The 27,031-nt window shown below is 46.7% G+C and overlaps 1 protein-coding gene and 1 pseudogene across 1 annotated transcript in view; one reads left to right on the top strand and one right to left on the bottom strand.

Moving 5' to 3' along the window:
* Positions 1–7,414: 7,414 nt before the first annotated feature.
* The window catches only part of NSDHL (NAD(P) dependent 3-beta-hydroxysteroid dehydrogenase NSDHL), a 28,898-nt gene continuing 9,281 nt past the window's right edge, over positions 7,415–27,031 (bottom strand). Inside the window, exons 3-8 of the mRNA XM_055438424.2 lie at positions 25,309–25,467; positions 15,931–16,077; positions 11,519–11,647; positions 9,906–10,048; positions 8,600–8,702; positions 7,415–7,833 (exon numbers count right to left, since the gene is read on the bottom strand). Coding sequence (XP_055294399.2) covers positions 7,501–7,833; positions 8,600–8,702; positions 9,906–10,048; positions 11,519–11,647; positions 15,931–16,077; positions 25,309–25,467 — 1,014 coding nt within the window. The 3' untranslated portion in view covers positions 7,415–7,500. The remainder of the gene's footprint in view (positions 7,834–8,599; positions 8,703–9,905; positions 10,049–11,518; positions 11,648–15,930; positions 16,078–25,308; positions 25,468–27,031) is intronic.
* Positions 12,088–13,985, top strand: LOC148773523 (small ribosomal subunit protein eS1-like; annotated as a pseudogene).

Here is a 27,031-nt window from a genome sequence, read left to right as displayed (position 1 = left end):
CAAAGTTCTGGAGGCCAGAAATCTGAAATCAAGGTATGTGCAGGGCCATGCTCCTTCAGAAACCTCTTGGAGAGAATCCTTCCCACATCTTCCAGGTTCTGGTGGCCCCAGGCTTTCCTTGGCTCGTGGCTGCATCCCTCCCACCCTCTGCCTCCATATCCACATGGCAGTCTGTGTCTCTCCTCTCATTAGGGCATCATCTTATTGCATTAGGGTCCTCCTGAATGTCCTCATCTCAACCTGCTCTACCGAGACCCCATTGCCATGTCAGGTCATGTTCAGAGGTACTGGAGGTTAGGGAGGAACACAGTGGCCCTTGAGTGCTTCATTCTTGTGACTTTCCTTCCCTTGCTACTTCCCTCAGCACAGGCTTCTAGAAGGAGCTGGACAGAAGACTCTAGGAGAGGATTATCATTGTAACAGGTATTCTTTCATGAATAGGCCTTTCTTCTTAGACCGATCTCAGCCATCCCTGAGTGTTGGCCCCTTATCTGATGAAGGGGCTGACCTAGGTGCCCTCACTCAGTTACAGACCCTGGAGGAGAAAGCTCGGCCAACTGGGTGCTAGAGTCTGGCCCCAGAAGACTGCTACACAGAGCCTGGCTCTTCCCAGGCAGTCCTAGGCCAACTAGGATTCATGGAACATGGTCCTGGAGAATTTCCTCAGCCCTGGGTTATGCCTATTTTCTCATTACTGTATTGCTTGGTTTTCATGCCAGTGGCCTCCTACAGCAGAGGCCTTCTCTGGCTGATACCCCAGGAAGTTTCTGCCTCCCCTTCAGTTCCATTTAGCTCAGCTCTATGGAGCACTCACGCTGAGGTGGGGAGAGGCAGGCTCCATGGGGCTGGCACGACAGGGGTCACAGGGAGCTTCTGAGCAGGCCCTGTCTTGGAGGACTCCTTAGTCTAGGGGAACACAGGGAGAAGAGCCAGGAATCTTGGGCTAGAGCCATTGGTGGAGGAAGCAGGCACAGGGGGAGCTTCAATCGGCCAGGCTGCCAGCCCAGAAGAGACTTGTAGGAGTCTACCAGCAAAGGGGACAGGAGGCATTTCAGGGAGGGGCCCTTACATGCTGCCATGGGTCTCCCAGTCCAGGGAGAGTCCCTCTAATGATCCCTGGCCATAGATGTCAGAAGTTCTCTTGGGACCCTCCGCACTGAAAACAGCCACTCAACATCCAGCGGTCTGAGCCAGAACTGGATTTGGAAAAGGGAGTAATCTGACAGTCGTGTTAACAGGACAGTGACCTCTGGAGCCCTTGAGCTGCAGTGGCACAGGGTGCCATCTCCCATCTCAGAGCCATGGGACCTTGGGGCTTGTCCCTGCCTCTCTTGCAGGGCCCAGTCTCTACAGGCTTGGTCTCGGTACCACCAGGGCTCATATTGGGAGCCCCTTCAGTTCACTGTGGCTAGATGGCCCTTGGCTGAATGGCCTTAGCTCAGCCTCTGAGCTTCTCTCTCCTGAATACTAATTCCAGCCCCAAATGGGGCATAGAGAACATGTCCAAATCCCAGTCCCTCCCCTACTGGGACACGAGGCCCAGCCCCAGGATCAGAGGCCTAGTCTTGGACCTGGAGGCAGTGCTGAACAAAGACTTGTTCACCAGGGCAGTTGGATTCTCAGGCCTTTCTGAACCTACCCTACAGATCCACCCACATTTCTCAGCACCTTCTAAGCCAGTGCCATCATACTAGTGACCTCTGTACAGGTTTGACAACCATCACTTGGTGCCAAACTAGCCCAGTGAATGATCTGAATAGTATTTGGCAGACAGGGCTCCAGGGATCTAGCAGTTTGGTCAAAGCCCTTGGCCCATCAGAGGCAGGTTAGAGTGTTAGACAGGCAGCCCTTTGGTGCTTTACCCAGGGCCTCGCCTCTCCAAGCTCTGTGGAAGCTGCCCCACCCTGGATTCATGGCTGCTGAGCCTGCCAGGACTTGTCTGCCCTTTGGCCCCCTCTTCCAGATAGAGGCCTGCCACATACCAGGGCCCAATACCTTCTCTGCCTCAATGGCCTGCTCGGCACCCTCTGTGTGCATCTATCCACAGGGCTGCAACTCTCCCTGACCACTGCTTAAGTGAGTTGTCTCACTGTCTTGTCCTCGCCTTCAGATAGAACCTCATGCTTGACTGGTTTTGGCAAATCTTAGAGGACCAGGACACTCCTGCCCCAGTGATTACCAGGCCACAGTAATCCTTTTCGGGATCCCGTGTACCTCATTAGCTACTGTGATAGGTTGATTGATGGCTCCCAAAGATGCCTACATGTTGGGGAGAAAGAGATGTGGCAATGGAAGCAGAGACCTCCACTTTGAAGATGGAGGAACCGGCTACAAATCAAGGCTTACAGGCAGCCACTGGAAGCTGAAATAGGCAAGAGAATAGGTTTTCCCCCTGATGCTGCTGCTGAGTCACTTTAGTCATGTCCAACTCTGGGTGACCCCATAGACGGAAGCCCACCAGGCTCCCCCGTCCCTGGGATTCTCCAGGCAAGAACACTGGAGTGGGTTGCCATTTCCTTCTCCAATATGTGAAAGTGAAAGTGAAGTCGCTCAGTCGTGTCTGACCCTTAGCGACCCCATGGACTGCAGCCTACCAGCCTCCTCCATCTATGGGATTTTCTAGGCAATAGTACTAGAACGTCCAAAAACAACCACCCTGTTGACACTTTGACTTTATTTCAGTGTAACTGATGTTGAACTTCTGACTTCTAGAACCCTAAGAGAATAAGTTTGCATTGTTTCAAGCCACAATATGTAAATGAATGAACATAGTTGTGTACCAAGAAAACTGTATTGACCAAAGCAGACAACAAGCAAGACTTGACGCTGACTTCACAGTTTGCAGACCTCTGCTCTTGAGGAAAGGAACATTTGAGTTGTTACTTTGTCTGTGGGACTCTGAGTAAGGGCTCTATCTTGGTCAATTGTGTATCCCCTTTGGACTTAGCAGGGAGTCTATTAATAGTTTCTGAATTGATGGTCCCCAACCCCTGCCCTCCACCATGGAGAAGAAAGCCAACGGCTTGTGCATCTCCTAGTACCTGCTAGACAAGGCATCTTGCAAGAGTTGGGAGATAGGCTGCAGTATAAGACAAAAGGAGGGACACTCCTCTCCTTTTCTCCCCTACCTAGATCCCTCTAGAAAGTTCTCTGGGCTGCAGGAGCTAATGTGAACAAAACTCCTGGGGCTGAGTGAGAGTCAGGTCCAACAAAGGGAAGTCTAATTTGGAGTCTTCTGAGACCATCAACTAGGCAATGCTTGTGAAAAGAGGTGGATGCTGGTGAGGAAGGTTGTAGTGTCTCCATTCCTAAACATCTATTTGTGTTCACTGGGCCCTTCACTTTGGAAAGTCTGAGATGAGAACCTGTGTCCCTTGAATCTACAGTGTAACGTTGGGTGCACTGGCCTGAGGAACTGGGAGCAGTGCTCAGTGCCCTTGCCTGAGGCTCCTCCAGGTGGTCAATGTGGGTATTACCTCCTTTCTCCTCAATGCCCATGAGTCTAGTGACAATTACTGATCACCTTCTCAGCTATACTTCCCTCATAGTAAAGAATCTGCCTGCAGCGCAGGAGACCCCGGAAGATTCCCTGGAGAAGGGATAGGCTACGTACTCCAGTATTCTGGCCTGGAGTATTCCATGGACTATACAGAGTCGGATGCGACTGAGCGACTTTCACTTTTCTCAGGAGTAAGCACCACCCAGGACTTCAGGGACAGAGAAATGCATCAAAAGCCCCTGGCCCCTGGCTCAGAAGAGAATGGGTGGCTAAGACCATGAGTACTGTATGATTGAGGAAGGGCTTAGATGGCATGTAGGGCAGGCTCTGTGGGAAGCCAGAAGAGAGACATCTTCATGGGGGAGAAAATGATGTTGGAGGTGAGAATTGAAAGCGGAGGCTCCAGGCCCAGTTGTGCAGGGGAAAGTGCTGCTCAGGAACACAAGGAGCCTAACTTGCTGGGGTTGGTGGAGGGACAGAAGGTGAGGGAGGTCACAGAAAGAGCCATTTCAGTTCAGTAGAAGGGAGAGCCTCTAACACCAGGCTGTCTCACCCAGCAAGCAGAGAGGAGGCCAAGAGCTCCTGTCAGCGGGTAGAAATGCACACCACAGTTTGGAGGGTTGTGGCCAAAGGTCTGAACTATTCCTGCGCTGTCTGCTGAGCCAGCCTCTGCCTTGATTCCGGTCCTTCCCCGGTTTGGAGTCAGGGACCCCACAGACAGAGGAGCTGGCCATGGGCAGCCCCCATCCCAGGCACACTCTGGCCTCTGCCCCCTTGGCTTGTCCCCTTTGGACCCTCCATCCAAATCAGGCTTCTCTGCAGCTACTGGCCCCCATCCCACTGGCTTGAATTCTGTATTGGGCCACAGTCATGTTTGAAAAGCTGATGACGGCTATGTGCCTCACCTGCCAAAAGACACACACTCACAGATGCCCCAAAGGCTGCGTCCAATTTATGGGGTTCACAAGACCTCCCGAATCCACATAAGAATGCCAGGCCTGGAACCTCTGCTCCAACTAGGCCTGCTGGCTGTCTTGTCCCCTGTTCCTTGGGCTGCTTCCTTTGCTTGCAGCTGTTATTCTAGGATGCCAGGCCAGGCAGCTGGTGACCTCTGTTTCCTGAGCTCCACTCTCTGCTGTGGGGACACTGGTTGGCTCGGCCTGCAAGGAGCTCCCGGCCCGGGTGGGGAGACCAGAGCAAAGACAATTCCAGTCAGGAGAATCAGGGTAGCATGCATGACAGGGGCAGAGAAGGTTGGCTGGAGCATGGAAGGTGTCAAGCCAGGGGGAGAAACTGGCAAGGTGGGCTGGGCATAGGCTGTTATGGACAGGCTGCAGAATGGATTCAGGAGAAAACTGGCCACACTAAAGTGTTTTTGGCAGAAGAGAGGCAGGGTGTAGATCTGTTTTAGGGGAGGACACCTGGATGGGTGTAGAGTCTGTACCAGAGCGGGCAGACAAATCAGCTCAGGCGTCCCAGTATATCTGACCTAGGTGTGGACGGACCAGGGGTGGAACTAGGTCAGCCCGGTTGGGGAGGGGAGAGGGCCTGAAATGAGAGAGCTCCCCAATGGACGTGCAGCACTGGGTCTGTAGCTGTTCCCAAGCTTGGAAACAAGGGCCTTCCCTCAGGCCTAATTCTGCAAACAGAGGTGCCACGGGGGAGAGGCACAGACTGGGTCAGTTACCCAGGGGCCATTTTGGGGATGTGTGCTCCAAGGCTATGGTGGCAGCAAAGAAACCAGGATGGTGAGGTGGGCATGTTCAGCCTTACAGGGGCTGAGGTGAAGTTCTAGCTGGACTCACTGACCAGCTGGGAGACCACTTCAGTGTTTCAGAACCAAAGGCGGGGCTTGTGAAACAGAATCAGTTCTTTGGTGGGCCCCCACTTTCTAACAAGTCCCCAGGGGTGTGTGGAGCCTGTGGTTCCCTGGTGGTCACACTTTCCCCAGACAGGTGGGGGCCCAGAGCATTTTCGTCCTCGGTGCTCCTCAGTGAGGTCCACCACCTTCAGTCTTCCCGGCCTGAGACCTTCCTTCCAGTGGCTCCAAAAATGGAGTCTTCCATTCTGTGCCCTGGCCTTCTCCTCCCTCTTACCCAGCAGAGGAATCCTACAGCAAGCTGACTCCTTTTCAGGGCCTTCCACCAAGACTCCATTTCTAGTTCCATGGATGGCTGCATCACTGCTTGAAGTGTTACTTCCTATCTGGGCTCCAAGGCTCTTTTTAGGGTGGCTAGAATGTTGGTGGATTTTTGCCCCATTGCTTGAACTGTCAATGATTTCCCAGGCAGAGAAGATACAGCTCACCCAACCTCTTTAGCTTGACCAAACTCCTACTAGGGCTTCCCTGATAGCTCAGTTGGTAAAGAATCTGCCTACAATGCAGGGACCACAGTTCGATTCCCAGGTCGGGAAGATCTGCTGGAGAAAGGATAGGCTACCCATTCCAGTATTCTTGGACTTCCCTGGTGGCTCAGCTGGTAAAGAATCTGCCTGCAATGCAGGAGACCTGGGTTCGATCCCTGGGTTGGGAAGATCCCCTGGAGAAGGGAAAGGCTACCCACTCCAGTATTCTGGCCTGGAGAATTCCATGGACTCTATAGTCCATGAGGTTGCAAAGAGTCAGACACGACTGAGCGACTTTCACTTTCAAACTCCTACTGCTCCATGTTCCTCCAAGTCACAGGATGCTTCCATACTTCAGAGACACAACACGCTGCTAACGAAACTATGACAAACTATGCCTGTGAACCTGACCTTTTACCTTGAAACACCACCCAGGGGCCTGTGCCCAGTGACTCTTCAACCTATACGGTCTTGGCTGGAAGCCATGTATCCCTCCTCGGAACTTACACCACCTGGTCTTATTTCCTGCCTTGTATTACAGGGCCTTCTGAATGTATCTTAACTCCTCTATTCTAAGTGCCTTAGGCCAAAGATCCAGTCTTATTTCTGTCTGTGTTCCCTCACCCTAGCTCTTCAGTGTCCCCCTAGGTTGGGATGAAGTGTGTATCACACACACTGCATGGCATGTACAATACCTTCAGTTTATTCCAATCTCACCAGGTGCCTCCCCACCCTTGGACAGAGGTAGAGGGGGAAAAAAAAACAGACGTCTTTAAGATTACATTTCAATGAGTCTGAGAAGAAACCAGGTTCTGTAAGAACAACAGAAAATAAAGAATGCCAATTCACTATATGTGCTGATTTTTGGGAACTGCCCTAAAGGGTTCTGTGAGCATGAGCTGTGAGGAAATAGCCCTTTCTGTATCATCTCCAAGCAGATAAAGGAGGGGCTCTTCTCTCTGACCTTTCCCATGGCTTGCTGTCCACCTGCCCAGTGTCCCACCTTGCCATTAAAAGGACAAGAGGGCCCTGTGGATAAGAAAGGTGTACATGAAAGAATGCTTTATGAAAAATAACGCAGGCAGGCACAGCAGCTGTACCTGAGAGAGAACTCGGGAGCATGGCAAGGAGGTGAACAACCAGCAGTCTTTACCCCGTGGGGATTGGGGGTTTACAGTTGTTCAAGCTTCTTCTCTCAACTCTGTGTCTATTTGAAATGTACATTTGATGCCTCATATAACTTCTGCTTTTCTCTAGAGTATTTGTCATCTGTGGCTCCTTGAATAGTCTGCATGGAAATAAATCTAGGACTCCCTCCTCAATCAGCAAATGGCTGTTTCTTCCCTACAGCTTCTTTGGTTGTGCACCGGGGACACTGGAATGATTAAGGAACCCAGGGGCGGAGAGAACACAAAACACTTAGAATAGGAAGCTGCTGCCCTGTTTTAAGAAATCGACATCCAGTCCCACGAAGAAGATGTGTCTGCTAATTTAACTGTCCTCTTGGTCATGGAAGGGTGGATGTGCTGTCGTCAAACTGGCTGGGGGAGACCTAAGCTAAGAAGACAATCACTGGAAGGTGGTTAGTTTATTGGTCTCCAGGGCAGAGCATTATCAGCTAGGGAATGCATTGAAGAGCCAGGGCTGGGGGCGCCTCACATGACCTTGCGCAGGTGGTGAAAGCTCCGCACAGTCTTGTCCACAGCATCATCCATGGTGACCAGTGGCCGGTAGCCCATGAGCTTTTTGGCTTTCTCGCAGCTGTAGTAGTGGAATGTGCCAGCCAGTGCGACCCGCATGGGTGTGAAAGTGGGCTGAAGCTGGATGACAGGACTGATCGCCATCACTAGGAGGGACACCAGGAGGGCTAGATAGTAGGCCAGCCAGTAGGGAATGTGGTACTTGGGGGCCTCGTAATTGAGGCCTGTCAGGATTCGGGACAGGAAAGTCCAGAAGGGGATGGGCTCGTCGTTGGTGATGTGAAAAGCCTGTAGAGAGAACCAGAAACTAGGAACTGCTTCACAGCAGCGTGGGGAGCAGGCTATGCTTGGAGCTCAGCCACAGCCTGCTGGCTCAGCCGAGACCAATATTTTGAGAAGCCAGGGGCTGCTCCCTGCCTGCCCACCCCAGTTCCTTCACAGGGCAGCTCAAAAGTAAGGTGGACATTAAGCCCACATAGAGTGCAGCATTTCTCGTGGTCCTCAAGTCTGCAAATGTCAGCCAGTGAGTGACAGGCCTTTTGGGTTTGCAGCGACAGGCAACTTTCCAGTGTAGTGGGGAAGGTAATGAAAGTTTAGCTGTGGGCCAGGATTTCAAGTGAAGCTTAGACTGTACTTGGGAAGGTACGTTGGTTATTTTAATAACTGTGTTAATCATGGTAAAGGATCTTATTTTCAGATGCTATGAATGGGTCGTATGACCTATCTCAAAAGTGCTCCCTCCCCTCGCCACGTTGAGAGTTCTGAGTCGGAAAAGGGCTGAAATCCATGAGAGAAAAATGAGACCCCAATGGGGAGGGGATTCCAAAAGTGGGAGTGAGAAACAAGGAAGGGGGACCTAGGAGTGTGCGTTCCCATCTCTGTGTAAGAGCTGACCTTCCCTTGTCAGAGGGCTTGACCACGGCCCAGTGGGATCCTAAGGTAGGTCTGTCAGGAAGCAGGGTCAGAGAAACAGTGTGCCAGCAGATGGCATCACAGGGACACACAGGGGCAGGAGGGCCAGCCACTGTTGAGCAGGTGGAAGCAGGTGCATTACCTTCCCACCCAAGGCGGTGTCCCGGGAGAGGTGCTCTGCAGCCAGGATGTGTCCGTGGGCCACGTTCTCCACAAAGGTAAAGTCTACCAAGTTCTTCCCGTTCCTGCAGGTGCACAAGGAATGAGTCCCCTGTGCCTGGAGCACTCAGCTGCACACCTGGCAGAGCCCCTAGGCATGGACCCAGGGCCGTGACCCACCTTGGCAATGCCAGCCCAGGTACACCTGGGCATCCATGAAGATGTGCTGGAGGCCAGAGCTCCTAAGCCTTCAGGGCCAGAGGGATATTTAGGGGCCAACCCATGAATTTGAAAGTCCCTAGCCCTGCCTGCCCTATCCTCGCATGGCCTATTCTAGTGGTGTCTTCTCTGGGCTCCAGTTTGGACAGCAGTTCTCAACTCCCTCCAGGGCACTGTGGGCTAATGAGTTGCTCTCGCCTCAAGAGTTCTCTACTATCTCTTTCTAGTTCTGCGGCAGGGAGGCTGAGCAAGAGGCAGGGAGGCAAGGTGGCAAAGTGCAGGAATAAGGGGGGAAAGAAAGGAAGAAAAGAGAATGAAGGAAGGACGGATGGATGGATGAATAGAAGGAAGGAGGGAAGGAAAGATGTACTGGGGACACAGAACCACTCTCATCACCTGCAGAGGCCCAGAGGAGGAATGTTAACACCTCCCCTTGCCTTCCTAGATGCAAGGAAAGTGGAGGGCCTGGTCCTTGACCCTGGGACAATTGTTTCCCCTCTGAGTCAGTCTCCTGAGTTTCCAAACACGGACACATTTTTCCAGACTTCCTGAGAGGGTTCATGGGGGCAGAAATCCATGTCTCCCTGGAACCTGTGACTATGACCTTATCTGGAGATGAGGTCTTTGAATATATAATTAGTTAAGAAGAGGTTGCACTAGAGTAGGGTGGGCCTTAAACCTAATGACTGGTGTCCTTATAAGAGGAGGAATCCTTTGGAAAAGACACACAGAGAAAAGCATGTCTTGTGAAGATGGAGGCTGAGATTGAAGTGACATGTCTATGAGCCAAGGGTTGCTGGCAGCCATGTGAGGCTGGGAGCAAGGCCTGGAACAGACCCCCTCAGAGCCTCCACAGGGAGCCAACCCCACCAACACCTGGATTTTGGAGTCCTGGACTCCAGTACAGGGAGTGAACCAATTTTTGTTATTCTTGGCCTCATTTCTTGTGGCAGCCACAGGAAACGGACAACAGGCAGAAGACAAGGCCACAGGAGAAAAGGGCCGATGGTGACTGACCCTTGTTTCAGGGGGCGGTGGGCATGGAGTGGAGCAGTCAGGGGCCAACTTACCCGATCACGAACTTCATCTTGCCTTTCTTGGCTGCTTCGATGAGAATGGGGACCAACTGGGGGTCCCTTGGGCCAAAAATGCCATGAGGGCGGATGGCTGTGGTCAGGAAATTCTTCTCGGGATCATGGGCACCCAGGACTGCCTGCAGGACAGCGAAGGGAGTGTGTGGGTTGCAGACACTGAAGAATTCTAGACTACTTCTTTGTCCCTTTCTCCACCCCAACACCCACATCTGAAGACACAGGACAGAGAGCTGGGTCAAAGCCAGTAAGATCCAATAGAAAAGACTGGCCTTAAAGTACAGAGAAACAGGGTTTGTCTCAAAAGGAACAAAACTTCCAAAAGATCTGTTAGGTTGTTGCTAAAAATGGAGATCATGATGAAACGAGATGGCCCATGTCAACTCATTCTACCGCCTCACCAAGGATTTCTACTCTACGGTGGCAAAATCCTTGCTCATGTTTTGGTCCGAGCGAGTTCAAGTTACTTGTTGACTGTTCACAATGGTCAGAGTTACCCAAAGGGGTCACTTGTGTTGACTTGTTGGGTACTCTGCTGGAAATAAGGTAAGCCTGTAAATGCCTCTGGGAGGCTCTCTGTGCTCCAAGGAGCAAGGGGACAGACCCAGGACTGGAGCTTGCAAATGGCGAGGCCTCCACCTCTGCACTGCAAGGCCCTTGGGTTTCCCAGCAGATGAGCTCTTCTGGGATGTTCCAAGTTGGAGTAATAGCAACCAGATTGGGGGCAGCTGGTGCTCAGGCCATGCAGGGAGACTCAGGCCAATTCAGTGTTAAGCTTTGCTTCCATATGTACTGGCTGGGAAAGGAAACCTCAGTGTGTGTGGTCCACTACCAACACCTGGGAGAGTCACTCACAGCTGCCCAGCTAAGGTAAGCTGCCCGTGGCTGATGAACACCCATGGTCCACAGTGTAGCGTGTCCTCCTGATAATATTCTCCTGGACATTAGTCCTGCAGCTGGTGACTGTCAGAGTCCCCGTTATGTGGCCCAGACCACTGCTAAAACCAGGAGCTCCCTAATGAAGCTGACTTGCCAAGTGGAAAACCACTTTCCCTTAAAATAAAGCAAGATCCTTCCATTGTTTGCTTTTTCTTTAAAAGAGGAGGGGGTGCAAGAGTACTAGGAAGGTGTATTCAAATGAAAACACACTTGAGTGTTTAGCTGAATTTTGCCTGCCACTTTGGATTATCATAAATTGTCTGATTTCTGGAGCAGAAGTTGAGTGCAGGCTCTAGAGCTGCATGGCCTCAGAAGCTTCTGAATCTCTGTGTATCAGCTGTCCTCAACTGTCTTCTGTAACCTGGTGAAGATCCTAGTACCTGCCTTAAGGGGTCATTATGAAGCTTAAATGAAGCAATTCCCCATAAAACACACAGAGTAGTGTCTGGCCACATTAGGCTATTCTGTTACTATTTTTCCTGTTATCATCTTTAGAACTGAATTTCATCCACAAATTTTATTTCACAAGTTGTGTAGTTAGGCTTCAGAATACTAACATTCTATGTTCATAAACATTCTTCTTAAGAATCTAAACCCTGCAGATGTTCATGGAACTCGTTTGTCACTGACTCAACCAGTTGTCAGTTACGTACTCTCTCTTGTAAGATCTTTGTCTCCGTGTAGTAGTCAATGGGTTTCATGGCATAAGGGAGGTCTTCAGTTCCATTCTTGATGTCAACACCCTCAAAGATGACACTGGCACTGCTGGTTAAAATTAGTTTCTGGCAGAGGAGAAAGTTAGATGTAAAAAAATGAGTCAGGAATGATCACTATATAAACACCATGAAGGTCACGTAGGAAAGGAAATCAAACGGCACGTGTTCACTTTCTTTACTATGATGCCTTCCCTTTTCAGGCCTTCTTAAAACAATGCAAAGATCACTATCTTTTGCAGGTATAAGGATTTGAGACACACTATGGTATGACATTCTAAAACAGTGGATTTTACATTTTCCCTTGTCTTATCACAACTGAGGGATGGAAGACACTTCTGCTCCCAACCTTGGCACATCAGTATACACGCACAGGCATGGTGAAATGCTATTTGACAGGAAGGTGTTTTCTTATGAGGGTCCCCAGCTTTCAGCTATCTGGTTAAGGGCAGCCCATCCTAAACCGAACACCATTAGCTCAAATCACATCTCTATCACTTTTATTCAACATGGTCCTGCAAGTCCTAGCCAGCATGGTAGGATAAGGCAAACAACAAAATATTAAATATAATGATTTGAAAAGAAACAAAACTATCACCATTTGCAAGTGTTGGAAATGTCTATATACAAAACACTACAAACATATAGAAAATGTTAGACTTCAGCAAATTGCAGAGTACAAAATGGATACACAAAAATTAACTGTGTTTCTATGCAGTAGCAGTGGAAAATGAAAGATATTTCAATCATCAGAAGTGAGATATATGGAATAAATTTAACAAAAGATGTACAGAACCTTTATGAAGTAAAGTAAAAGGTCTACTGAAAGGCATTAAAGAGAGAGAGAAATACATAGCAAGACTCCATATTGGAAAAGATGTCCATTCTCTCCCAAATTAGATTTAGGTGTGATGAAATTACACTAACATCTCCAATAGGCTTTATCAAGAACTTGACAAGCTGATTCTAAAATGTGTATAAATGAGCAAAGCGCTAGGAATAGTCAAGCAGAACAGAGTTGGGGAGTGACTTGTCCTACACTAGACACTGAGGTTCATCCTAGGGCAGGGCACAGGGGCCTGGGCACAGACAGGGCCACGAAGCACGAGAGCCGGGAACAGGCCTGCAGAGACACGCTGCATAGGGCACTAAACAGCAGGGAAGGGATGATGGTACAGTCCATGCTGCTGGGCACCCAAACATCCTCTGCTTACCTCAGAATATACACAGACAGAAATTCCTAGTGGATTAGAGATGTAAATGTGGGAAGTAACACTTTAAGCCTTTGAGAAGAAAAGCAGTCAACGATCGTTTCATCTCTGTTGAGACAGATTCCCTGAATACCACAGAAAACCCCCACTTCCTGCACTGCTACCCACTTAGCTCGCCTGCCACTTCAGTGACTATACCAGACTGTACTGTATTTGAAGACAAAGAAATCTCAAAAACATAATGCTGTGGCAAGGACAAGCACCTTATGAAAGGAGGCAAAAAAGGAACCAAGAAGAAAGTGGTTGACCCATTTTCTAAAAAAGACTGGTGTGATGTAAAAGCACCAGCCATGTTCAATGTAAGGAATATTGCGAAAACACTGGTCATGAGGACTCAAGGAACCAAAACTGCAGCTGATGGCTTCAAAGGTCGTGTTTTTGAAGCGAGTCTTGCTGATCTGCAGAATGACAAAGTAGCATTTGAAAAATTCAAGCTAATTACTGAGGATGTTAAGGGCAAAAACTGCCTAATTTCCATGCTATGGATCTTACTCGTGACAAAACATGCTCCATGGTCAAAAAATGGCAGACCATGACTGAAGCTCATGTTGATGTCAAGACTACTGATGGTTACTTGCTTCGTCTGTTCTGTGTGGGTTCTACTAAAAAAACGCAACAATGAGATTCAGAAGACCTCTTAAGCCCAGTACCAGCAGGGTGCTTACCTTAGCTGGGCAGCTGTGAGTGACTCTCCCAGGTGTTGGTAGTGGACCACACACACTGAGGTTTCCTTTCCTAGCCAGTACATATGGAAGCAAAGCTTAACACTGAATTGGCCTGAGTCTCCCTGCATGGCCTGAGCACCAGCTTCCCCCCATCTGTTTGCTATTACTCCATCCGCAAGAAGATGATAGAAATCATGACCTGAGAGGTGCAAACAAATAACTTGAAAGAGGTGGTCAATAAATTGATTCCAGATAGCATTGGAAAAGACATAGAAAAGGCTTGCCAATCTATTTATCTGCTCCATGATGTCTTTGTTAGAAAAGTAAAAATGCTGAAGACAAATTTGAATTGGGAAAACTCATGGAGCTACATGGTAAAGGCAATAGTTCTGGAAAAGCTACTGGGGACAAGACAGGTGCTAAAGTGAACGACCTGATGGATACGAGCCACCAGTTCAAGAATCTGTTTAAAATGCAGACTTTTAATGGTGACAAATAAAAAGATCTAATTTGTGGTAAAAAAAAAACAACAACATAATGTTGCGGGGGAAAAAAGCAAGTTGCAGGAAGATATATTCAGTGTATTATTTTTACAAAGTTTTAGAATTTCTGTTTTGGCTGTGCCACATAGCATGCAGAAGGACAGCGGTGACACTGAGGATGGGTAAGGGCAGGACCGCAGCATCACTAGTAATACTGTCACCGCAGTGCTGTGGTGAGCGTATGGGTGCTATATTATTCTCAGATCTTTTCTGCATGCCTGGGATGGTCGAGTGAAAAAACAGCAGAGTGTAATTCACAGAACTCCAGTTAATATAGGCACAGTAGAAAGTAGTAAGGAGCGTGAGATTTACAACTGTCACTTGATTGCTCCTCCACAAGCAACCAGGGGCTACTCATGTTGCTTAATAGGTGAGGAACCAGATTTACAGAACTAAGTGATGCCTCTCTGCTAGTAAGTCAGACCTGAGAAGGTACAATTTACAATTTCCACCACAATGTAGCTTGCTGCATTGTTACAAACCCTGGTTCTCTGGATCACCATAATGGGGTACCAGCCACTACCAAAACAGTACCCCATCAGCCAAGCCCCTGATGCTTGGGGCAGTGACAGTGACATGTGCCACAGATGCTTTGTGAACGAGAGAAGAGAGCTGTTGACCAGCCTCTGGTGTCACCAGTTGGCACAAGAACAGGCAACATCTGGAAAAATATATGACAGTTCCTTAAGACAGTAATGATGATGCTATATGCAAGACAGCAAAAGAGAAACAGATGTAAAGAACAGACTTTTGGACTCTGTGGGAAAAGGTGAGGGGGATGATTTGAGAGAATAGCATTGAAACATGTATATTACCATAAGTAACATAAATGACCAATATAAGTTCGATGCATGAAGCAGCGCATTCAAAGCTGCTGCTCTGGGACAACTCAGAGGGATGGGGTGGGGAGGGAGCTGGGAGGGGGATTCAGGATGGGGGACACATGTGCACCTGTGGCTGATTCATGTTGATGTATGGCAAAAACCATCACGATATTGTAAAATAACTATCCTCCAATTAAAATAAATAAATTAATTAAAAAAATAAAAGCTTAAACACAGAATTACTATATGATCCAGGAATTTCACTCCTGGATATTTACCCCAAAGAAGTGAAGGCAGAAAGTGGAGCAGATTACTTGCATACCCATGTTCATAGCAGCATGATTCACAACAGTCAAAACAGCCCAGGAATCCACCAAGGGATGAATGAAGAAACAAAATGCAGCATAGCCCTCCAATAGGCTGTTATTCAGCCTTAAAAAAGAAGGAAATGTTGATCCCATTACAGCATGGATGAACCTGGAAGGTGTTATGCCAAGTAAAGTAAGTCAGACACAAAAGGGTGCGTGTGGTATGACTGCACTTGTGTGGGGTCCTGAGGGTAGCCAAATCCACAGAGACAGAGAGCAGGCTGATGGGGGCCAGGGGCAGGGAGACGGGGAGTTAGTGTTTAACTGGTAGAGATTTCGGCCTCCTTAGGAAGACGAAAAAGTTCTGGAGATGGGTGATGGTGGTGGTTGACAGCAATGCGAATGTGCTTAATGCCACTGAACTGTACACTTAAAAATGGTTAAAATGGTAAATTTTATGTTTTATATATATAGTATTTATATTAAAAACATGTTTTTTAAAGCACAACAAAAAACACAAGCAATTTCTAAATTTTGTCACTCTTTAACCAAAGACTAATAAGGCTTAGGGTTTTCATATGGTTTGCTCAGCTGCTCCTAGGGCTGAAATTTTAGGTTCTTTGCAACACTTTAGGAAGCAGGCTTGGCTAGCCCAGGAAGTGAACAAAAGCCCTGGCCCTCAGTGCACTTGGGAAAAGCCATCATACGTTCTTGATAGCACTCATTCCAGCCTTCCCCTTACCTGAACCCCAGCCTCTTTGCAAGTTTCAATGACATTCTTGGTGCCAATGTAATTCACTCTATAAAAGAGTTCCTTGTTGTTACTGGATGGTGGGGGCGATGCGCAGTGGAAAACTGTGCTTACACCTTTCAGAGCTGGGTACAGGTCCTGGAAAGCAAACAAAGACCAAAAAAAAAAATCACTCCTCCTTTATACAAGTAAACAGCCTCCTCACATTCCCAGTCTCCAATCTGGGGCATGAAGGTGTCTTGCCCTTTTATAAATCTCCAATCAACATAGAAATACATTCTCACTGTAAAAGATTCAAAGACACAGAAGTATATGAGGTAGAAACCATACTGTCCCTTTAACCACCTCCCTCCCCACTACCTTGGCCCCAATAAAAACTGGTTTGGGGCACGAGAAGCCTGTGGGATCCAGAAAAAGTCAACATCTGTGCCTTTGTGCCTCATGGGTGGTGGATGGTGGGTGCCGGGTGGGTGGGAAAATCCAGGGCACCTGGAGTTAAAACTCTTGTGGAAGATGAGCCCATAGATACAGATTATGCATCATATGAAAGTCCCATACTTCAACAGACAGTGTAAATATCCTATACACAGGAGGAATCCTTTCTGTAAAACTAGACATACAACTGAGTAACTGGAGGTGGATTGCTACAGGGAAGCAGAGCTCCTGAGAGAAATGGTTGATTGCAGATCTGGGGCCGGAAACAGACAAGATAAGCCAAGAACACCCTATCACACCAAAAAGTAAGTCCTATGAAAAGGAATCCAGAGCCAATTTGAAGACAACCCCACTGACAAAAGAAAGACGGGACAATTTGATCAGCAGTAGTCATGGACGGATGTGAGAGTTGGAGTATAAAGAAAGCTGAGCACTGAAGAATTGATGCTTTTGAACTGTGGTGTTGGAGAAGACTTTCGAGGATCCCCTGGACTTCTAGGAGATCCAACGAGTCCATCCTAAAGGAGATCAGTCCTGAACATTCATTGGAAGGACTGATGCTGAAGCTGAAACTCTAATACTTTGGCCACCTGATCTGACTCATTTGAAAAGACCCTGATGCTGGGTAAGACTGAAGGTGGGAGGAGAAGGGGATGACAGAGGATGAGATAGTTGGATGACATCACCCATCAATGGACATGCTGCTGCTAAGTCGCTTCAGTCGTGTCTGACTCTGTGCGACCCCATAGACGGCAGCCCACCAGACTCTGCCATTCTGGGATTCTCCAGGCAAGAACACTGGAGTGGGTTGCCATTTCCTTCTCCAATGCCTGAAAGTGAAAATGAAGTCGCTCAGTTGTGTCCGAAATTTCATGACCCCATGGACTGCAGCCTACCAGGCTCCTCCGTCCATGGGATTTTCCAGGCAACAATGGACATGAGTTTGATTAAACTCCAGGAATTGGTGATAGACAAGGAGGCCTGGCATGCTGCTGTCCATGGGGTTGCAAAGAGTCACACATGACTGAGCGACTGAACTGAAGAATAAGAATTCCTTTTGCAAAGTGGCATATAGAGTCTAGCATTGAAAAAAGGCTCTGGAGTGGCGGCTGCACAGTGTTGGAGTGGCTGTGAGGTGATAACCCACATCCAAGGGCAAAGGAAAAGCCCTAGCAAAATGGTAGGAGGGGTGAAATGGCATTTAGAATCAAACACCATACCCGCCAGAGACACTCAGAGGGCTCAAACAAACCTTGTGCACACCAGGACCACAGACCTCACAGAAGCTGAGACAGAACTGTGTTTGAACGTCTCCTGTGGAGGAACGGGTCAGCGGTGGCCTGCCACAGAACAGGGGTTCTGGGTGCAGCAGACTTGGGTATGGCCCTCTTGGAGGAGGTTACCATTAACCCACCGTAGAGCTGCCAGAACTAACACAGGGCTGGGGAAACAGACTCTGGGAGCGTACAAACAGAACCTTGTGCACCAGGACCCAGGAGAAAGGAGCAGTGACCCCACAAGAGACTGACCCAGTCTTGCCCATGAGTGTCCAGGAGTCTATGGCAGAGGCAGGGGTTAGCGGCAGCCTGCTGCAGGGTTGGGGGCACTGAGTGTAGCAGTGCTTGCACGGGACCTTTTGAAGGAGGTCGCCATTATCTTCATGACCTCCACCATAGTTTCAATTCAGTGAAGTCACTCAGGCGTGTCCAACTTCTTGTGACCCCATGGACCGAGCACACCAGGCCACCCTGTGCATCACCAACTCCCGGAGTTCACTCAAACTCATGTCCATCGAGTCAGTGATGCCATCCAACCATCTCATCCTCTGTCGTCCCCTTCTCCTCCTGCCCTCAGTCTTGCCAAGCATCAGGGTCTTCTCCAGTGAGTCATCTCTTTGCATCAGGTGGCCAAAGTATTGGAGTTTCAGCTTCAACATCAGTCCATCCAATGAACAACCAGGACTGATCTCCTTTAGGATGAACTGGTTGGATCTCCTTGCAGTCCAAGGGACTCTCAAGAGTCTTCTCCAGCACCACAGTTCAAAAGCATCAATTCTTCGGTGATCAGTTTTCTTTATAGTCCAACACTCACATCCATACGTCACTATTGGAAAAACCATAGCATTGACGAGATGGACCTTGGTTGCAAAGTAATGTCTCTGCTTTTTAATATGCTGTCTAGGTTGGTCTTAACTTTCTTTCAAAGGAGTAAGTGTCTTTGAATTTCATGGCTGCAATCACCATCTGCAGTGATTTTGGAGCGCAAAAAAATAAAGTCAGCCACTGTTCCCACTGTTTCCCCATCTATTTGACATGAAGTGATGGGACCAGATGCCATTATCTTAGTTTTCTGAATGTTGAGCTTTAAGCCAACTTTTTCACTCTCCTCTTTCACTTTCATCAAGAGGCATTTTAGTTCTTTACTTTCTGCCATAAGGGTGGTGTCATCTGCATATTTGAGGTTATTGATATTTCTCCCAGCAATCTTGATTCCAGCTTGTGCTTCCTCCAGCCCAGCGTTTCATATGATGTACTCTGCATATAAGTTAAATAAGCAGGGTGACAATATACAACCTTGACGTACGCCTTTTCCTATTTGGAACCAGTCTGTTGTTCCATGTCCAGTTCTAACTGTTGCTTCCTGACCTGCATACAGGTTTCTCACGAGGCAGGTCAGGTGGTCTGGTGTTCCCATTTCTTGAAGAATTTTCCAGAGTTTCCTGTGATCCACACAGTCAAAGGCTTTAGTGTAGTCAATAAAGCAGAAGTAGATGTTGTTCTGGAACTCTCTTGCTTTTTTGATGATCCAACGGATGTTAGTAATTTGATCTCTGGTGCCTCTGCCTTTTCTAAAACCAGCTTGAACATCTGGAAGTTCACAGTTCACATATTGCTGAAGCCTGGCTTGGAGAATTTTGAGCATGAATTTACTAGCGTGTGAGATGAGTGCAATTTTGCGGTAGTTTGAGCATTCTTTGGCATTCCCTTTCTTTGGGATTGGAATGAAAACTAACTTTTTCCAGTCCTGTGGCCACTGTTGAGTTTTCCAGATTTGCTGACATATTGAGTGCAGCACTTTCACAGCATCTTCTTTCAGGATTTGAAATAACTCAACTGGAATTCCATCACCTTCACTAGCTTTGTTCATAGTGATGTTTCCTAAGGCCCACTTGACTTCACATTCCAGAATGTCTGGCTCTAGGTCAGTGATCACACCATCGTGATTATCTGGGTCTTGAAGATCTTTTTTGTACAGTTTTTCTGTGTATTCTTGCCACCTCTTCTTAATATCCTCTGCTTCTGTTAGGTCCATAACATTTCTATCCTTTATTGAGCCCATCTTTGCATGAAATGTTCCCTTGGTATCTCTAATTTTCTTGAAGAGATCTCTAGTTTTTCCCATTCTATTGTTTTCCTCTATCTCTTTGCATCAATTGCTGAGGAAGGCTTTCTTATCTCTCCTTGCTATTCTTTGGAACTCTGCATTCAAGTGGGCATATCTTTCCTGTTCTCCTTTGCTTCTCACTTCTCTTCTTTTCTCAGCTATTTGGAAGTCCTCCTCAGATAGCCATTTTGCTTTTTCGCATTTCTTTTCCATGGGGATGGTCGTGATTCCTGTCTCGTGTACAATGTCACGAACCTCCACCCCTAGTTCATCAGGCATGGTATCAGATCTAATCCCTTAAATCTATTTGTCACTTCCACTGTATAGTCATAAGGGGTTTGATTTAGGTCATACCTGAATGGTCTAGTGGTTTTGCCTACTTTCTTCAATTTAAGTCTGAATTTGCCAATAAGGAATTCATGATCTGAGCCACAGTCAGCTCCCGGTCTTGTTTTTGCTGACTGTATAGAGCTTCTCCATCTTTGGCTGCAAAGAATATAATCAATCTGATTTCGGTGTTGATCATCTGGTGATATCCATGTGTAGAGTCTTATCTTGTGTTGTTGGAAGAGGGTGTTTGCTATGACCAGTGTGTTCTCTTGGCAGAACTCTATTAGCCTTTGCCCTGCTTCATTCTGTACTCCAAGTCTGTACACCATAGTTTGGCCCCAGGGATGGTCAACACCAAAATCAGATTGATTATATTCTTTGCAGCCAAAGATGGAGAAGCTCTATACAGTTAGGAAAAACAAGACCAGGAGCTGACTGTGGCTCAGATCATGAACTCCTTATTGCCAAATTCAGACTTAAACTGAAGAAAGTAGGGAAAACCACTAGGCCATTCAGATATGATCTAAATCAAATCCCTTATGATTATACAGTGAAAGTGAGAAATAGATTTAAGGAACTAGATCTGATAGATAGAGTGCATGATGAACCCTGGACCGAGGTTCATGACATTGTACAGGAGACAGGGATTAAGACCATCCCCATGGAAAAGAAATACAAAAAAGCAAAATGGCTGTCTGAGGAGGCCTTACAAATAGCTGTGAAAATAAGAGAAGTGAAAAGCAAAGGAGAAAAGGAAAGATATAAGCATCTGAATGCAGAGTTCCAAAGAATAGCAAGGAGAGATAAGAAAGCCTTCCTCAGTGATCAATGCAAAGAAATAGAGGAAAACAACAGAATGGGAAAGACTAGAGAGCTGTTCAAGAAAACTAGAGATTCCAAGGGAACATTTCATGCAAAGATGGGCTCGATAAAGGACAGAAATGGTATGGACCTAACAGAAGCAGAAGATATTAAGAAGAGGTGGCAAGAATACACAGAAGAATTGTACAAAAAAGATAATCACAACCAAGATAATCACGATGGTGTGATCACTGACCTAGAGCCAGACATCTTGGAATGTGAAGTCAAGTGGGCCTTAGAAAGCATCACTACGAACAAAGCTAGTGGAGGTGATGGAATTCCAGTTGAACTATTTCAAATCCTGAAAGATGATACTGTGAAAGTGCTGCACTCAATATGCAAGCAAGTTTGGAAAACTCAGCAGTGGCCACAGGACTGGAAGAGGTCAGTCTTCATTCCAATCCCAAAGAAGGTAATGACAAAGAATGCTCAAACTACCGCACAATTGCACTCATCTCACACGCTAGTAAAGTCATGCTCAAAATTCTCCAAGCCAGGCTTCAGCAATACATGAACCATGAACTTCAGATGTTCAAGCTGGTTTTAGAAAAGGCAGAGGAACCAGGGATCAAATTGCCAACATCCGCTTGACCATGGAGAAAGCAAGAGAGTTCCAGAAAAACATCTATTTCTGCTTCATTGACTATGCCAAAGCCTTTGACTGTGTGGATCACAATAAACTGTGGAAAATTCTGAAAGAGATGGGAATACGAGACCACCTGACCTGCCTCTTGAGAAACCTGTATGTCAGGAAGAAACAGTTAGAACTGGACATGGAACGACAGACTGGTTCCAAATAGGAAAAGGAGTATGTCAAGGTTGTATATTGTCACCCTCCTTATTTAACTTATATGCATAGAACATCATGAGAAATGCTGGGCTGGATGAAGCACAAGCTGGAATTAAGTCTGTCGGGAGAAATATCAATAACCTCAAATATGCATATGACACCACCTTTACGGCAGAAAGCGAAGAACTAAAATGCCTCTTGATGAAAGTGAAAGAGGAGAGTGAAAAAGTTGGCTTAAAACTCTACATTCAGAAAAGTAAGATGATGTCATCTGGTCCCATCACTTCATGGCAAACAGATGGGGAAACAGTGGGAACAGTGTCAGACTTTATTTTGGGGGGCTCCAAATTCACTGCAGATGGTGACTGCAGCCACGAAATGGAAAGATGCTTGTTCCTTGAAAGAAAAGCTATGACCAACTTAGAAAGCATATTAAAAAGCAGAGACATTACTTTGCCAACAAATGTCCATCTAGTCAAGGCTATGGTTTTTCCAGTAGTCATGTATGTATGTCAGAGTTGGGGTATAAAGAAAGCTGAGCACCAAAGAATTGATGCTTTTGAACTGTGGTGCTGGAGAAGACTCTTGAGAGTCCTTTGTATATCAAGGAGATCCAACCACTTCATCCAAAAGGAAATCAGTCCTGAATATTCATTGGAAGGACTGATCATGAAGCTGAAGCTCCAATACTTTGGCCACCTGATGCAAAGAACTGACTGCCTGGAAAAGACCCTGATGCTGGGCAACATTGAAGGCTGGAGGAGAAGGGGACGACAGAGGATGAGATGGTTCGATGGCATCACCAACTCAATGGACATGAGTTCGGGAGTTGGTGATGGACAGGAAGACCTGGCATGCTGCAGTCCATGGGGTCGTAAAGAGTCAGACATGACTGAGAGCCTGAACTGAACTGAAAAAAGGTACAGAGACTTAGGCTAAGGCATAGAGAGAGAATAGTAGCATGTTACCATTTTTTGACATTTTGTGAAGCTTTCCTGTAGCTCAGATAGTAAAGAATCTGTGTGCAATGCAGGAGACCTGGGTTTGATCCCTGGGTCAGGAAGATCCACTGGAGAAGGGAATGACAATCCACTCCATTATTCTTTCCTGGAGAATTCCACGGACAGAGGAACTGGTGGGTTACAGTCCATGGGTTTCAAAGAGTTGGATACAACTGAGAGACTAACACTACTACTACGATTTTGTGAAATCTTAACTAAGTATTAATAATAAAATCTAGGAATGATCAATAGATACTAACATTGCCAAAAGAAAACCATGAATTATGTCCCTAGATACACTGATTACTAGCATTTTGCCACAACTTTCTCTATGTAGACATGATTTTTTCTTTGAAACCATTTGAGAGTAAGCTGCACATAGTATGCCACTCTGCCTTTCAAGTCTACCCCAGGTCTGTTCTAAGAATTGGTAATCTTCTTCATGATTAGATTAAGTCTTAATACTTTTGGCAAGAACATCACACCAGTGACATCATGCCTTCTCAGGGCATCACCCTAGTAGGATCAAGATGGCAGTTTGTCACATTGTTGGTAATGTTGATCCAATCATTTGGTTAAGGTGATGGCTGCCAGATTTGGGCCATCAAAAAAGTATCTTTCTCTCTGAGCAATCAAAAAGTAATCTATGGGGTGATCATTAGAGATCCTGTGAATATCTTACTCCTCAGCAACCTTCCACCAATTGATTTCAGCATTCAGTGGTGATCCTCACTTGGAACAACTTATTAACATGCTACTTGCAAATTGGTAAAATGTTTTTAAATTTTATTTTTTAATTGGAATAAATTGCTTTACAATGTTGTGTTGGTTTCTGTCATACAACAATGTGAATCAGCCATAATTTTATACATATATATATATCCTCTCTTTTAAGCCTTCCCCCAACCCCAACCCGCAGCAGGCTACAATTCTTGGGGTTGCAAAAGAGTTGGACACAGCTGAGTGACTAAACAAAAATGGTGAACTTTTAATTTTAGCTTTCATTTTTACTTCTCTACTTGGCATTCCTCTGTAATCTTTTTTTCAGTAATTCTATGGATGCAGGGATTATTGTTCAATTCATACAATCCACTACTATTATCTTTCATGAGGCTCAAAATGTCCCAAATTTGGCCAGTAGAGGCTCTTCAAATTTGTTCCTGTATCCTTTTAACATGTTCTAAATTAATTTTTGAGTACTTTGTTAGTTTCGTCCTAAGAAAAATGTCCCAGGCTCACCTTGTACTACCTACCTCTGCTCCCAATTCCTGAATAGGATATTTTCCCAAAGACCCCTGATTCATTTTATGGGCAATGGTGTATAGAAAGTAAAATCTGAGTACTACAAATGCTTATTGCTATTGGGGTATCAATCCATGATGCCCCAAAGGAAAAAAACCAAACCAGAATCAGATCCAGCCTTTATCCCTTTATTCCACTAGACATATGATACAAAGCATAGACATGACTTTTAAGTTTGTAGTACCCACATTAAAAAAGTAAAAAGAGGCAATTCCCTGCTGGTCCAGTGGTTGGGACTCTGTGTTTCCAGTGCAGGGAGCCTGGGTTCAATCCCTGGTCTGAGAACGAGGATTCTGTGACCCTTGCAGAGCAACCAAAAAAATAAAATGCTCAGATTGAGCAATAGGGGAGGAGGTGGGGGAGGAGGATTGTAATCCTAGAATGCAACCTGCAGCAAAACTAGCATTTCTGAGTGAGGGGGAAATAGCAACGATAGCATGGGAGTTGGGGGGAGTGGTTTGAAGGGGAGCTGCCTTCATGGAGCGCATGTTCTCTGGCTGGGGGGACAGATACCTAAGTTGACACAGAATATATCAACTATGCCAAGTGTTATGCAGAAAGACAAAGCCCAGGGAGTACCTGGTGCCTCAATGGCAAAGAATCCACCTGCCGATGTAGGAGACACAGGTTCAATCCCTGGTTGGGGGAATATCCCACATGACTGTGGAGCAACTAAGCCCGTGGGCCTCAACTACTGAGCCTGCGCTCTAGAGCCCCGGAACAGTAACTACTGAAGCCTGTACTCCAGAGCTCCTGTTCCACAAGCCAGTGCAATGAGAAGCATGTGCACCACAATAAGGAGCAACTCCCGCTCACCAAAACCAGAGAAAAGCCCGAGCAGCAGTGAAGACCCAGCACAGCCATAAATAAATAACCACACAAACAAATACAAATTATTTAAAAAAAAAAAGAAACACAAAACCCAGCAATTTCACTTTTGGATATATACTCTGGAGTAGCAGTCGGCACACTACAGCCTGTGGACATTTTGTCAATAAAGTTTTATTGGTACGCAGCTGCCACCACTCACTTATGTATTGGCCATGGTTGCTTTTGAACTACCTGTGCAGAGTGCAGTAATAGTGACAGAAATAACAGTTACTGATTCTCACTAGTAACAATAGATGTATGTGTTAAATTCTTTCATATAACTTCACAATTAAAAAAAAATTCTGTTTTGGAAACAACAACTTGACTGGCCTCTGAGCAGGGGAAGTCTGGTGGTCTCCCTTCAAGGGGCCTGGGCAAGGCTAAATGGTCTGTTACCTGTTGGCTGCAAAGGTCACCCAGGAAAAACTGCACGCGAGGGTTGTCAAACCCTTGCCGAATGTCAAATACATTGACAGCATAGCCTCTTGTTAGCAACTGCTCCACCATGTGCTGACCCAGGAACCCACAGCCTCCAATCACTGTGCACCTCTTGTCCTGTAGAAAGAGAGAGATGGCAGAGGGTAAGGGTGTGCTGACAACTGGAAGCCCTAAGACCCTGGATTCACACACCATGAGCTGCTGAAATAGCAGGTCCATCTCTTAGTTTGAAACTTTTCTTGAATCAAGTTTGAAGTTTTAAATAATTCTGGTGTTTTATCGCCCATGGCAACCTTCTCTCCTGGGATTAGTAAGGAGGAAAGAGATAGCAAATGATACTGAGGCAGACTTTGGTCACACTGGATGACCTGAGGAAAGTTCCCTGGCTGTCCAGAGGTTAGGACTTGACACTTTCGCTGTGGTGGCCTGAGTTCAATCCCTGATCAGGGAACTAGGATTTTACAAGCCGCATTGTGTGCCCACCCCCCACCCCCACCAAAGTGATATCTTCTTGCTCTTTTAAAGCAAAAAACAAATCACACACACACACACACCAAAAAATATCCAAACATGCCATCCGCTCAATTGACAGTGTGCACTTAGAACATCAGAAAAAAGAAAGTAGAGTTTCCATACTTGCAGGGAAAAGTAAGGCCCCTTTGCTCTCCAACCACTACAGGGCTGGGCTCTGTGGCTTTGGGTTCATTACCTAAACCCTTCTCCCCTTAGCACATCCATCTAAGACTGCTGTTGCCTGATGGGATCTCCTGGTGGGGATGCAGGGAGGATCAGTGAGCTGTTCATTGGCCAGGCCCAGGGCTTTGCTTTCCCTTCTCTGAGCTCTGAGGAAGTTGACATATTAGGTGAAAGCTATGATGCTTGCATTTCAGCTCTGCAACACAGATACATCATGCAAAATGCCTTCAGACTGTGCTGCTGGAGAAGACTCTTGAGAGTCCCTTGTACTGCAAGGAGATCCAACCAGTCCATCCGAAAGGAAATCAGTCCTGAATATTCATTGGAAGGACTGATGCTGAAGCTGAAACTCCAATACTTTGGCCACCTGATGTGAAGAACTGACTCACTGGAAAAGACCCCGATGCTGGGAAAAATTGAAGGTGGGAGGAGAAGGGGACGACAGAGGATGAGATGGCTGGATGGCATCAGTGCACATGAGTTTGAGGAAACTCTGCGTGATAGTGAAGGACAGGGAAGCCTAGCGTGCTGCAGTCCATGGGGTCACAAAGAGTCAGGCATGACTGAGCGACTGAACAACAACCCATATACTCTTGTGGCTAAATTCCAACTCTGTTAACTGGGGATAATGGAAGGACAGAGCACCACATGCAGGACTTAAATATTCTGACTCCAGGGAGTTGATGCAAACCTGTAGCTGGTGCACGCTGATGAAGCTGGCTACAAGGGGCCCCGGAGGAGGACTTGTTATACCTTTCCTCCTTGGGGTCTTTCTAAAACCATATCTGGGGTTCCTTAAGATGACAAAGCCCCATTTTTCTCTGAACTTATATATAGTAAATCAAAGTTGGGGATAGAAAGTAGAAATTTTAAAGAAATTCTGCTGATTAAAAAATCAACCAACCAACCTGCTATGTATTCCTTAAATACCTATGTAAGTGAGACATGCAGGAGACTATAGGGGAGCCAGAGCCTCTTCTATAGA

This window comes from Moschus berezovskii, chromosome X (genome assembly GCF_049115385.1).
Source record: "Moschus berezovskii isolate FMDL1 chromosome X, NW_MosBer_1.0, whole genome shotgun sequence".
In the NCBI taxonomy this organism is placed as follows: domain Eukaryota; kingdom Metazoa; phylum Chordata; class Mammalia; order Artiodactyla; family Moschidae; genus Moschus; species Moschus berezovskii.
Note: the sequence above shows the minus strand (reverse complement) of the source record. Positions and strands in the feature narration are given on the sequence as shown.